At 28.0% G+C, this 15,414-nt stretch overlaps 1 protein-coding gene and 1 pseudogene across 2 annotated transcripts in view; both read right to left on the reverse strand.

Annotated features, from left to right (window-relative positions):
* LOC114405705 (protein DETOXIFICATION 21-like) overlaps positions 1-3,102 on the reverse strand; it is a 31,827-nt gene extending 28,725 nt beyond the window's left edge. Inside the window, exon 1 of one of the 2 annotated variants that reach the window (XM_028368176.1) lies at positions 2,712-3,102. In XM_028368176.1, the coding sequence (XP_028223977.1) occupies positions 2,712-2,966 (255 nt within the window). In that variant the 5' untranslated portion in view covers positions 2,967-3,102. The remainder of the gene's footprint in view (positions 1-2,711) is intronic. The other variant, XM_028368175.1, reaches the window with a different exon arrangement.
* The window catches only part of LOC114405706, a 36,307-nt pseudogene extending 22,721 nt beyond the window's left edge, over positions 1-13,586 (reverse strand).
* Positions 13,587-15,414: the final 1,828 nt, after the last annotated feature.

Consider the following 15,414-nt stretch of genomic DNA (forward strand, 5'->3'; position numbering starts at 1 on the left):
ATAAGAGAATGATTATATACTTAGGGCACATGCTTCTTTCTAGTTTTTAAAAGCTTATTTGATTACAGAGAAAATGGAAAGGGAGGAAGGGGTCATTGTAGGGGTTTTCACATCTCAATCCCCTTATTCCCTATGTTTGGTAGAGAGAGAAATAATATGGTAGATGAAAATAAAATAAAAGAGTGGAAACAAGTGAAAAATAAATATTTTTGGTAGAAGATAAATAGAAAAGAAGCAATGAGTAAAAATATATGAGAAATATCATAGTAAGTCCCACCAATTTCAAAATTATTTCCCTTCTAACTTTCGGCTACCAATTAAGACACCAACTTATTTCTATCTACCCAAAATTATTTTGATCTTTCCATATCAAACAAAGTCCTTAGGCTTGCACTTCACCCTTATTTGTTTGGGAAGAAAAAGAGATGAACGAAATAAGAATGAGATAAACATGATAAAGATATTAATTTTTCTAATATGTTTGAGAGGTGAAATATTTGATTTTTTTTTATTCCAGTGAGATCTACCGGAAAACACTTGTTTTCCAATTTTTTTAATATTTATTTATAAAAAAAAAAAGTTATTTGGCTCAAGTCCATAAAATATCAACACTAATCCAAACTTTGCCGCTGTTTCACGAGGGTACCAATGGTTTGTACAAAAAATATTCTATTTAACAGAAATTTATTGTTACAATGTACATTTTAAAATGTACTAATTGCATTAACTATCATTACCATATTCACTTCTTAACTAACTTTTTTTTGCAAATATTTTTTTTATAGTCCACCTTATTGTCAAGATACACTACACTTGTAGAATAATGCAAATATTAAATTCAATTATAATAATTAATTAAATTTTTAATACTTTTATAAAAAAAATATGATGACTACAATTATGGATATATTATTAGAATTTATCTATAAATTTAATAAATAAAATAAGAATTAAAAATAGGAATCAAGGAAATGTAATTAGTTTAATCTACTCATAACAGGTGGTATATGAGAAAAAACTAATTTTTTTCTTTATTTAGGTTATTAAACATCCTTCGAAAATTTTGAGTTAATATTGATATGTTAGGTATAAAACTAATAAATCTGGGTGTATGGGTTAGATGTATGATGTTCTTTTACAATTGAGCAACAGCCGCATTGCATTAAGTTTAATGTAATGATCTTACATATACCATTATTTTCTATTGAGAATCATAAAAAAGATTAGAAAAAAAGAAAAAAAAAAGGTCAAAAAAGAAACAAGAAGACAAAGTCATTAATGACTCTCAACTTCTCCTTCTTAATGTTAGCTTTATTTTTTATTTGTTGCATCTCCTATGCAATCCAAGGTGCACAATTGGATGTAATTTGCGTGCAAACTAAAAATTCCACTTTTTATTTTAATATTTTCAACTCAAGACAAGAGAGAGCTGGGTGTATGTGCATAATTTAATGTAAACCTTGTTGACCTTATCTAATATATATATCCTTGAAGTAACACGTGTGGATATAACTACCACATCAAACCAAATTAAATAATTACAAAGATAATTTAATTTTTAATTCTTAAAATTAGGATTACCATAAAATAAAGAGTAATTGGCGGCAATTATATTGTTGTGGTATCTTAAATTTTAAAAATCACAACCCAAGGCTGGCCTTAAACATTGTCTAGAGGTACGATATCTCAGCATTCATGTACAAAAATGAAACTAAAATAATTTAATTTTTTTATATAAATTGAAATAAAATGGCAGGAAAATAAATTCTTTCCTTCTATTTTTTTATTTTTTAAAATATTATAAAAATTAAAAAATAATAAAGAATTTAACAAATTACAACAATACTCTCTCTAAACTTCTTTAAACTTACACATAACTCTACTCTTTTTTATTTTTCTTGCCATAACTCCTTTTAAGTTTTAAAATATTACACTAACACCTTTTCAGCACTCTCTCAAATCTTACACTAACACTCCTTATAAGAAAAATGAATACAATGATTAAAAAAAATACTTGTATAATTACATAAAATCTCATGAAATATATTACTTTAATTTGCTCTAAAGGGATTTTATGAAAAAATAATAAATTAAAAAAAATACATTTTTAATTTGTATAAAAAATATTATAATTTATTTATTTCTTTATACTATTTTTCTATTCATCCAATTTCTTTCTCTTCTTTTCATGCATAATAATAACAAAACAAAAGTAGGCACAAAGTCAATTGGTGGTGTCCACACACAACTCATCGATCAGCGGAAATCACGTTTTTCTATTAGATTGAGCCAAGTGGCCAACCTAATAGCTTAATCCAAAACTTTTCTCACTTTTTCCGTCTCTTCTCCTTCAGTTTTTCTTTTTTAGCCGTAAAGGTTAATTATTAATTTTTATTAATAAGAGAAATCAACTTCATTACTTTTTATTGATCTTATTTTTTTAATCTTCAAATCAATCTTATATCTTTCCTTTTCCTTTCAGTTATATGTCTATAAAAGTTGATAATCAAGGTGTATATATAGGTATGTTTAAGAATTGGTAATTGGTGAAAAAATGATTTATCATTGCCTGAGTTTAATATATATATGATGATATGAAGAGTTGAAGACAGCTTCGTATAAAAAATAGTAAATACTTAAAGCACTCTGAAAATCTGGCATAGGAAAATTATTAAAATTTGAGAGTAAGAAGATAACATAACATAACATACCAGAATACCATTGGCGAAACGTATGATGACAGTGAATACAAGAGCATAGGCAGCGAGTTCTCTTGAACCAATATGACCAATAAAAGCTTGGCTTATAACATTGATGCCAAAGGTCGTAAACCTTGTGAATATGGCTGGTGCTGCCACTATCCACATCTCTTTGCTCTCTTCCCACACCCTCTTCACCAATGATAAATTATCTTCTTCTGACACTTCCTCTTTGCTCAGCAACTTCTTCTCTAGATTCCCCTCCATTTTTTGAGTCTTTCTTCTTGAGATCGATCACTGTACACAAGGGAGTTTGGGGGCTGATATTATAAAAAGAGAAAAAGGAAGAAAAAAATAAACACAAGTGAATCTAGCCAGTGCTTATATATTAGATGCATACTAAACACAAGAACTTCTATTTATATCCACCAGGAGTGCTAGTAAGAGGAATCTTTTTATGACAGATATTTTTTGGGTCTAATATTAATTATTATGTTAAGTTAAAGAATATTCATTTTTTTGTCTTAAAATTAGTTGTCTTTATTTAGTTTTTCATTTATGAAATCATATCATTTTATAATTTTTTTTTCTTATCTCCCTTTTCTTTTCGACTATTTTCAAATTCTTTTATAAGAATGCTTTTACTAATTCTCTTATTTTGTACAGTAAACATTGAATACTTTTTTATGTTTTCTACAATTTTGCAAACATTTTATTTTTATTTAATATTTAAGAATTAAGTTTTATAAAAAAAAGTATATATTTATAGGTTAATTCTCTTCTCTAGCTAGATCAACATTGTGACATGAATAATATATAATCTTATTTCTTACACATATAATCATGTGTTCGTATGAAAAATATCAATTAGTATATGCTAATTTTTTCAATGAATCTTAATTTACTGTGAGATTATAGTTTTTGGCATTCAGCCAAGATATACGGCCTGGTTCACTAAAAAATACTCCGAACTAGCCGCTACAAGCTTAATTAACGGATATTGTCACTTGTAATTGGATTCAACTTCTGAATTTATAGATGTGGATGGGTTTATGGTCCCAAGCGGCTGAAACATGTTATTAAAATTATTGGATAGGGATTAGAAAAGTTAGAAAAAAAAGTGATCATATATTAACATTTTTACATGTGCATTTACTCTACTAATATCGATTATTTTTGTGTTCCTATCACTTATGATCATACCTATAATATAACTACTTATTTTTCAAAATAAAATAATTTTTTGTTTTATTATATAAAAAATTGAGTTACCATTTAAAAAAATAAAAGTCTTTTATTTTTTAATTTTTTTTCTTTCATTAATTATTAATCTTTATTACATACTCTGTCACAGTATGCCAAATAAAATATAAGGTTGTGTCTCTAAATTAGTAAGACATACAACTCTATATCCCAAAGACAAAGAATAAATCTTTGTACTAGTTTTTTTTTTTGTTTTGAAGCTAATCTCTATATTAATTTGAGTGTTATTGTATTTTTTATTTAAATTTATTTGGATTTTTTATTTGTTAGTAACTGTTTTCATTCATATTATGTATAATAAGTATTGTTACAAATCGAAGCAAATAAGGTTTATCCAAGTGATTCTTTCATATTTGAGGTATATATATATATATATATATATATATATATATATATATATATATATATATATATATATATATAGATTTTATTAATTAAGAAAAAAGACTTATAATTCCAGTTTAGCTTTATCTAGTTTAAATTTTGTGAGACTTTTTTTAAAAAAAAATAGTTGATTAAATTCTTTTTTTAAAATAAATAAATAAATAAATTTGGTCCCGCAGCCGATTATGTTTTTTTACTCAAAACTCTAAACATATTATTTTCAATCTAAATATAAGGATACTTAAGTTGAAATTGGGATATGGAATAATTTTAAAGATTAAAAGTGAGAAATTTAGTAGAAATTTGATAAAATTATAAGATATAAGATAAAGTTTTTTTTAATAGCAAAGATTAAGGTTTGACAATGAAATCAAAATAATAAAAATATATATTAAAAGACAATTTAAAAAATATATTGCATAAGTACTAAACGAATAGGAATAATAAATTACAAACACACAATAATAATAATAATAATAATAATTAGTCACAATCTATTATTAACGTCTGGATATATTTGTTACACTTTTTATACTTTCTAATAATAATAATGAAAAATATGTCACTTTGTTGACAATCATTTCAGTGACAAGTTTATCCCTCCATACCATATACGCTATTTTATTAACGATGACGAATGAAAGTTAACAGTTACATATATTTGTAACATTTTTTATACTTTTAACGACTAAATTTTATATTTTTATCTTTTAGGGACACATTTATCAACAAATTACACAATGAAGTAGTAAATGTTCTGTTAGATGGAGCAAGTAATAATATATATCTAACTCTTTTTAAGGTGTCAATTTTTTTAATATTAAATTTCAATTTTTTATATATCATTTTACAATTCAGATTTAATTCTTTATTCTCATATAAAATGTTGATATGGATATTCTATATATATATATATATATATATATATATATATGTATATATAAATACTTTTTTTAACACATACTCCAATTATTATCATTAACAATCCGGTCTCAGTAACATCAATTTCTGCGTGAATGAGTGTTTTTAACCAACTTGAAGAAGTGACACCAAGCACAATCAATGGAAGTAACTAGTAACTAATTAACAACCTGTAGCCAGCCAATTCCTCTGCAAGCAGCTGGAGAGGGGTAGAGGACAAATTAAACCACCCCATTTTAAACATGGCAAATTCTTGGATTGTAGAAAAGCTGTTGGAGGGAGAATTCTCAACAAAAACCACCCCATTTTTAATCTCAGCCATCAAATAAATATAAAGGTTCATAAAGCAGCTGGAGAGAGGCTATAGAGTGTAGAGAATGTGTGCTGGAGAGGTCCAGATCCAAGAAAACATTATCATTTTATTATTATTTTTTATCTGTAAGAATTAAAAATAAGTATAATTTTTCTTAAAAAAAAATACTCACTATCTTAATTTCTTAATCATATCAACTGTGGTAGACAAAGAGATAAGATCTTTTTACCATGGTCAAAACAAATTGTTAATAATACTAGAAAGTTGCATAAATGAATGATTGTATAAAAACTCATTTATGGTTACTTGTCGTTGTTATGAGGTTGATTTGCATGAAATAACACGTACGTGTTTGGGACAGTGAACCGGGAATCTTTCACAATATTGGGTCCAAGAGCAAAGAACATATTTGGGGGAGGTTAGTTAATTTTTTTGGCTGTACGCAGGAACGTATTGATTTTTCAGTAAATTAAAGCTGCAACGTACACGCCTCTTTATCAATAAAATACCAAATTTTCTCACGCGCAAAAGTTACTTGGGGTCCAGTTGTAGGGGTTAGTCAATGTATATGACAAATGAAATCAAGCAATTTACCAAATCTACTAACCATTTTGAAAAAAACATAAATGAAAGATTAATAGTGTATTTGGAGTAGTTCCATGGTGAAAAATGATTGCTTTTTTTTATATATAAAATTAAAATAAAAAATTGTTGTTTTCATTTTTTTATGGTAATTAATAGTGTATTTAGAGTAATTCCATGGTGTAAACTTTTTTTTTTTTTACCAAAGTGGGCGAAGAAAAGAAACAAATTAACCAAAAGGTATAATATGATGAAAACAATTTACTTTGTAGGGATTGTTTTCTGATGCATTTTTTGTTGTGTAGCGGAAGTCATCATCCTAATTAATCAGCATTAGAAAACAACTCCTAGAAGGTAAATTGTTTTTTTTAATTACTACTTTTGTAATATATATATATATATATATATATATATATATATATATATATATATATATATATATATATATATATATATATATATTTAATACTCCCGCGCGTGGACTCAAACATAAGGAGAAAAAAAATATCCAAGTTTAATGGATTGAAATATAAATAAATTTTAACTAAGTCCTATATATTTAATGTCATTATTCTTATTACCCAACAAGTGCACGGGCTGTATTTTGATTTTGATATGCCAAACCAAGTTTAAGTTTGGTATTGTATATATTGTCTGTTATAGCTTAGAGTATATTAGAATATGATTTGGATTGTGGCCTATCAAAGGATGAGCTTGGTTATATAAACACTTGAAAACCTAAAGTGAGAACAAGCTTTTTCTTGATATTAAAACTAATCAAGCATGTAACTAGCTAAAAGTGAACCTAGCAACTGCAAGTTCAGTCAAATTGGTAAAAGAATCACGATTTATAAATAAAATGAAATTTGAACAGGGTAATCTATTACCTTAAAATCATAATGGATTACACTAGTGATTGGAGGCCTTGCGGATAATATGCCTTTTCTGTTTTAATTGATTACCAAATCAATCAATTATACTTTCATTGTTCAAAAGATTGCCTCAATTTGATGGTCTATTTTAATTTATTCTATCTCAGATTAATTAGAGTAAATCAAATTCAAGCTGAGTTTTCTAAAATAAACACGTCTCTATTTTAATGATTACATTCCAGATTAATAAATTACAACTTGCTCTTCTGAAAACACTAAGATTATGTTTTAATTTATTACACATTTGTATTAATTGATTAAAATGATTAAAAGGCAACCAAAAATAACTCAAGAACAAATTAATTGATTACAAGATGAAATTAATCAATTATTTCAAGTTTATTTTGAAAAATATAAAGGCAACTAAGGCTCATTTGTTTAATAACTCTCAAGCTCGAATTAAGTCTTTTTTATCTTTATTTTTGACCTAGTAGCTCTTTATATATGATCTTGCCCTTTGATTTATACCATATGAACAAAACATTTGATTCAACAAAAAAAATAAAACAAATATAGCATTTGTGGCCGCAGAGAAGAAAATGTAAAGGTATAATAAGTCCAACAATTTATTTTTCAGATTTAAGAATAATAAAACCATAAAAAAATAGCAATCAATCAAAACCTTTTGGCTAGCTGTATATATAGACTCTAGAGTATTGCTAATTACTTTAAATTTGTTTTAACAATGTGTATAAAAAATGTCTATACAATTTGACATGGATCGTATTTATACCATATTAGTAAAAATGAATATGGAAAATAATATTTCGTACGAATTGGTTTTCTTATTTTAAGTGAAAAGTAAAAAGTTGGGGATATAAATTACAATTATTTTAACATGTTACATTAGTTCAACAAGGAAAGAGTAAAATTTATAAGTTTTTTAAAAAAATTGTAGCTAAAATACATCAAATTAATTTATTGGAATAAAATTCGTTAAAAAAAATAAAAAATTAGGGGTAAAAAAATACAATTTAAGCCTAACAGTTATCCAATTAAATTCAAACATCCTATTATATTCATACGATTAACAATAATTTTGGATGTATAACAAGCACTAGCACTAGAAATTATTACAATAAACAAATATGTGGTTATATTAGTTGAATTTGAATTTAAAGAAATAAATCTTGGAAGGAGCATAAAGCTAATTTTCTGATGGAATTATTTTATGATGAGAGTCCACTTTCGACCACTTATTAATATGATTACGAGCGATAATTACCTGTTCACAGTCAAATAATGATCCATCTAGTTATCTAGTTATACATATATTATTATAATTTTTAGGGGATAATCTAGAAATGAATCATATACCTGCTCATCCCAATTAGTTTTGTAGGTGATTATAATTAGCACTATAGTTTGAATAAATGTTCCAAACAACATTCCAAACCAAATACCCTACAACAGAAGAAAGAAGTTTTGTTCAATAGATGAAACACCAATCAAATGCAACTTGAGAATGAGAAGAATACCAACCTTGACTTGCAAATGCAAAACGTTACCAAGCACAACTCCTACCGGAATACCTATGATATAATAACACCCTAAGTTCACTTATGCTACAATGCTTTGCCACCCTGCTCCAATAGCAACTCCTGTTGAAATCATACAAAATTTCAATGTTCATGTGCATCTTTTCGTAATTTTTGTTTTTTTGTGCATATTCAATTTTGATTTTGTCATGCAAAACCTAACAAGCTCTAGTCTTACAGCATGTTTGGAATTTCATCCTACACGCAAGTCTCGTGAAAAAACCACGTGGAATTGAATGTTTTAAGCAGAAGCTACAATGTCTAGCTTCCAATTGATGCCCATAAATTTTTTGAGGATGTGAAAACAAACATGCACTTAAACCAACTTGGAGGCCAAATGTTGTTTAAAAATACCTGAGAGTACAGGTTGAACACTGTTTAGTAGAATAGAGATTGCCAACAAAGGTGACAAGTCTCCAACAGCATCGGCAACATCTTTACTTGAGGTAAATATATAAGCAAGTTTTTCCTTTAAAAATAAGAAAATAAATTAAAGAAGAGAATGAAGCCAATGGCAAAAGATGTAAGCACTTTCACAACTATAGAGATCTTTGCAGCTTTGGAGCTTCCTTTTGCAACTCGAACACTGCAAATGAGGAAAGATAAAGTCAATATTCCATATGGTAAACAAACAAATGAAAAATTGGTAGGTTTATATTTAAGGTCAGCTCTCCTGGCACCACCATTCATAGCCCCTCGAGTACTATGCTTGAAAGGCGTAGGTGCTTGTTTAGATCAGTCCTCCTGCCCAAACAATCCAATTTTCACAGATAACAAAAAGAATGACTACAACAAAAGGAAGTTAAATGAATGTCATTACCTTGCAGCAGCCATGAAACCAAGTGATATCATCAATTCCCATCCATTTATGTTGAGGCTGTAGAAAAATAAAACTTTATCTTAAGCAGCCAAAGAGAAGAATTTTTTATGCATTATGACAATACAACAAAGTATCAAAGATGGATAAGTTATATAAATTATTGGGAAACATCACAGTTTTCTTTAAGTGGTAATATTTGAACATCCATTATTTACAAACATTTCTTATTTCTCTATCTCTCTTTTGTCACATCATATCATCAATTTTATTTGAGTGTCCAAGAATCATTTTCCTTTTTCAAATTCTAATAAAGAAGTGTCATACAATACAGCAGGAATACCATATAGATAGAGCATCAATTTGGACTTCTGCATCTTCCATGTTTCCCGTTAAAAGAATCAATATTGTGCTATACCAGAGCTCAAGACTGTAAAATACACCACAACTTCAAGTTAAGAAAACATGTATGTAACTGTTTATGATTATTTATTTATTTATTTTTGGATAAATTGCATAATAGAAATCTAGATAGTAAAAACTTTGTATTCTACATTAACCCATTAGTTGGTAGAGATGAAAGGGAAAGCTTGACAACAGGCCAAAGATCTTTGAATGCCAAAAATGAGAAACCTTTCCATTTCGATGTATCATAGCACCAACCACATGTTATAAATATTAGTTGACCAATATTAGGAATCCATAGTGCCAAACTTGTTGAAGTCATTGCACCAGCAATCCCAAGCTTGAACTTCATTGTCAAGAGCCAGGAGAGAAACACATGAATGACTATCGAAAAAGCCGCCAAGAATGCAATGATGATGTTCTTGCTTTGAGATTGTAGGAATGTCTGGGTAGTGAATGAGACAATAAAAGAGAACAAGACAGGAATTGACCAAAGGGAAATGGTTCCTGCCACTTGTGCTATGGTCTCATCCTGGTCTAAGAGAGTCAAAATTGGGATTGCGAAGATCAACAGGGGAAGAAGACAAAGTGCAGTTAAGGACAAAACTATCCATGATCTTTGAATATACACTCCCATCATGCCATATTCTTTTGCACCATATGCTTGTCCACAAAGTGTAGACAATGCAGTACCCATTCCCAGCTAGAGTTGTTAGTTAAAAGACACAAATAATCAGCGTTACTACCATAGCATTTTATATTGTAATTGCAATAACAATAATGTACCAATACATAGCCATATCTATATCTAAGGGAAGCATATTGTGAATATTGTCTTAGCAGGTGTTCACAAGCTTCAGCTTCAACTTCAACTTTTTAAGCTCCTTTAGTCCCATTTCAATCTTTGATGCATTTGTTTTCCATACAACTCCTGATTTACTAATGATTAAAATCACTACTATAACACCAATATAGATTCATACGAACCAAAAACAAAACTCAGTAAATCTTTAATTTACTCATTGATGAAACAGAGGAGAGAGGTCATAGGTCTCTTGTTGATCATTTGACAAGTGTACCAAAATGTCCAAGTAGTAAAGACTCAGAAGTTCGAGTGTCGATTCTCACAGATATTTTATTTTGTACTTGTGTTGGATAATTTTTAATTTATAAAAATAGAAAATGAGATGAGGTATGAAAGATGAATTTAAAAGAACAAGATATAAAATAATAACTATTAATAGAAGACAAAAGAAAGAATAAGAAATTTAATTAGATGAGAATGTTAGGACCTGACATGTTTTATTTGCTTAAGATGTATTATTTTATATTTTTCTTTACAAATTAGGTGAATTTTCCCTACCCATATTTATTAGAATACTTGCCCTTAATGTCTCACGATAATAAGCCTATCTTAGTTATCTATCTCTCAAATGTTTTTGCAAAGACTCAATAGATAAAATGTAAAGAAAAAGATAATGCATGAAGTCCTAATTCTAGATGCTTGCTTTGATGCATGTGCATAATGCAATCACTCTATGTCTAACAATGATTTTATTAAGATATCCCTTTCTTTTAGTTCTATTAGGAACTATCCTCTGTCGATTAACTAATCCCTAAAAAGATGCATGTAAGACCTTCCTTGTATTTCTATTAAGGATTATCCTCTATCGAGCACCTAACCCTTAAAGATAATGCAAAGATGAGTGATATATGAAATTAAAGTAGGAAAGAATAATAGGAAAGAAAACACCTATTTGCATTGATAGATATGAAGCATACAATATATTTTTTGGCTTTTTTAGACCGGTCAGGTCCTAACTCAGGATTTAGTTTCTCATAGTTATAAAGGTCTTACACTTGAAAAGGAGTATAGAAACTGATGAAGGAGAAAAGATGAAAAAAGTGAATAAAAAATAATGGAAGAGAAGAAGGAATCTCCTATGGAAGAGTTTTTATGCTTTAGGTGTGTATTAGAGTGTTCTGAGACTTCGGTGTGTCTTTTCTCCTTGTTTGACTCCATTTTTATAATTGTTGGAGTGAACTTGGGTCTGCATACTCATGCTAAGCCTGCGTTAATCGCTTAGCGCGGGTGTCTATATTCGTGCTTAACACAATTCTTCTCGCTTAGCGCCACTGAATGTTTTTGCGCTGAATGCGTCTCTTCCCGCTTAGCGAGAGTGCATGTATTCACGCCCGGCGCATGCTGTGCTAAGCTCGTCTTGGGTTGGACCTTTTTCATATTTTTGGTATTTTCTTGTCTTTTTTTTTGTTTTTAATCCCTCATTTTCATATTTGTAAATCATGAATGAAAAAAATATCATTTCTTAACAATTAAGCATAAATAACTACTAAATACATATTTTTAATGATATTTTCATTATATTTTTATTATAAAAAATAACTCATATTTAATCGTTATCATCTCTATTTCTTTGAATCGGTATATAAAATTAAGTAGATCTTGTTTAAAATTTTATAAGGGTAGATTCTTTTGAAGAGTGTTTTCATTGTCTGCAAATCAATTACATCGTAATAAAATTAAGCAGGCTTAGTTGCACTTTTATCACCAAAAGTTTCACAATGTTGTAAATTTTGCCAGTTTTTCATGAATTTTATCTCTATGTTGCGACAATTAACGAGAAGTGACAACAGAAATTAAAAAAAAATGAAATTAAAACAAAAATCTTTAAACCACTAAAAGAACAGAGAAAATAATGCATACTTAATGAGGATTTAAAAGCACGGTTTATATGAAAAAAATATTTGACGGTCTTGTGACATTCCTTAACAAGTTAATGTTATGCGATTAAAATGATAGTTTTTCCAAAATGATTTTTAAGAAATTTTTGTAGAAAATCTTTACGTTGACTTTAAAGACAGTTTGGAAGTGTCTTTAAATACATATAAAACATGTCGTTGTAAGCTCTTTCGTAGTTAACATTGTTAGTTGAAAACATGAATTAAAACAAAACAAAAATTGCACATACTAAAATAAATAAAAAAATTACAGCACTAAAACAAAAATAAAAATCTTTAAAAGACTAAAATAAAAAACACTCTATTTTAAAGTAACAAAAAGTTATTTAAGTTATTCTTAAATAATATTAGTGTTTGTTTATTCACATAAAGGTGTTGTTCAAGTGTCTAGATAATAAATTAAGTATCTTAGAAAAAATAATTTTTTAATTAAACACTTAATTAGAAGAGTTGAACACGTGTGTCGGAAAGTGTCATAGTACAAAAATGTCCTACATTATGATAGTTCGAACAAAAGAAGTAGACGAGCTTCATAGCTTAATATAAAATGGAAGGAAAATTTGTAAAAAAAAATAATAAGAAGAAAGAAAGAAAAAGGAAAAATACCAGAATACTATTGCCAAATCGTATAAGAACAGTGAAAACGAGAGCAAAAGCAGCGAGTTCCCTTGAACCGATATGACCAACAAATGCATGAGTAATAACATTGATACCAAAGGTGGAGAACCTTGTGAATATGGCTGGTGCTGCAACTACCCACATCAACTTGCTCTCTTTCCACACCCTCTTCACCACTGATAATCCCTCCTCTTCTGATTATGATGATGTTTTCTTTGTTATCAGCAACTTCTGCTTCAGATCCCCCTCCATTTTTTTAGGTTAATTTGGTGAAAGAAGAAACAACTTCTGCTAACTAGTGGAAGGAAGAACAAGGCCAATGAGGGATAGTGTAGGCCTGAATTTTTCTTTTCAAGTCAAAGTGATACAGGTTTTCTTTTTCTTTTTCTTTTTTTGGTACATAAAAGTTTACTATGTCCTTACCATATGCCAATTAGTGGTTGCTATGTCCTTTTTCAATCAAATTGTTACAAATAATGCAAGTTTCACACCGACTAACAATATAATCATATTAGATTTTATAAGTGAGGGACAACCCTCATTTCTTAAGTTAGTTTTTGTGATTGAGTTAGGCTTATCATATTATACATTACGTGCCACATGGATGTAAGACATTCTATACAAAATAAATGTTTTTCTTTTTAAAATAATAATCTTGTAAAAAGGAAATGGGCTAAAACAACTAAAATTAAATAGAGTATGTGAAAAATTTTGAACTTGTTATCATTTTATAATTTTATCATTTAAGTAATTTAAAATGAAATACGTACCAGAGATATAACGTTGGATGGTTAAAAAAAATAAGAGAAAAATTATGAGTTTAATCCTTCATTTTAATAAGAACTAATAATTTAATTAATAATTAAGATTTACCGATAATAAATAATAGAATACGTACCTTTTAGGGTAAGGTTCCGCAACTCTAATAAAGAGTTAAAAAGAACTTTATTTATGTGTTTTTTTTTTATGTTTGTGACTGTCTGTGTAATGTATTTTCTTTTTAGGAAGTGTAATGTGTATATATAAGAAACGAATTATTTTTTATTTATAAAAACAATATCTAGTAATTAAAATATTTTCTTAATCATGAAGAAATGTAGAATAAAGGCATAGAGTGGATGCATCATGCCATAAGCACGGCGATACATGGATTCTCAAGAACCGCTAAAATTTTGCTACCTTCTGCTTTGGAGAAGCTAAAGTTGTACTGATTGTCTTTAATGGTGGGAAAGTGGATTTAGTGTGGGAAAGTGGGGAAGAGTTTTTGTAAAAGGGAATTGTTATTCTATTCTTATTTTTTTAATCTAAGTTAACCACCACTAATTTTTTAATTTTTTAATTTATTCTTATAAGTTTAAATGTATTGGACTGAGATTTTAAAAGACTTTTTTTTATAAAATAAATTATGTAAATTTTAAAAGATTTTATAAAAATATATTGTCTTTCAAGATTTTTTTTTTAAATATTATAAGAATGTAATGACTTTTCTCATCCTTAAAAAAAAACCCTACCCATATGTGTTTAGATTGATGATCAGTTGAATTCCTCATAATTTTTAGAAGCTAACAGATAATAAATTTTAAAAGTTTTTATAAAAATATAATTGACTTTTAAGATTTTTTAAAAATATTATAAAAATGTAAGACTTTTTTCACCCTTTAAAAACAATCCCACCCATATGTGTTTGGATTGGTGACCAGTTGAATCCACCATAACTTTTAGAAGTTAACATATAGTTGATTTATAGATTAACTCATTATAATTTTTGCATTCATATATCATGATTTTCTATCACCAAATCAAACACAATATCCCTCTGCACCCAATACCAACACCCATTTCCCATTTTCCATCATTCATTAATGTCGACCTCATCTACATTTTTCAGCACATATTTGTGTTGTACCTCATTTTCCATTGCAACTTCAAAGATAAACTTCCGAGTACTTTGTTTGGGTTGTCAATATAACGGGAACAGTACAAAACACATTTTTGTTGTGCATCATATACAATAAAAATGTGTTTTTATTGTATATTTACATTTGATATAAAATGTAAACATATTTTTATTGTGTATCAAAACCTATTTTTTTATAACTACAAACATACGTTCAACTCAAAAAGATACAAAGTGTTTCCTTCCATCAACGTACGTTTATCACGTCCACCAACGACTTTCCAA

The sequence above is a fragment of the Glycine soja genome, chromosome 3 (genome assembly GCF_004193775.1).
Source record: "Glycine soja cultivar W05 chromosome 3, ASM419377v2, whole genome shotgun sequence".
NCBI classification, from domain to species: Eukaryota; Viridiplantae; Streptophyta; class Magnoliopsida; order Fabales; family Fabaceae; genus Glycine; species Glycine soja.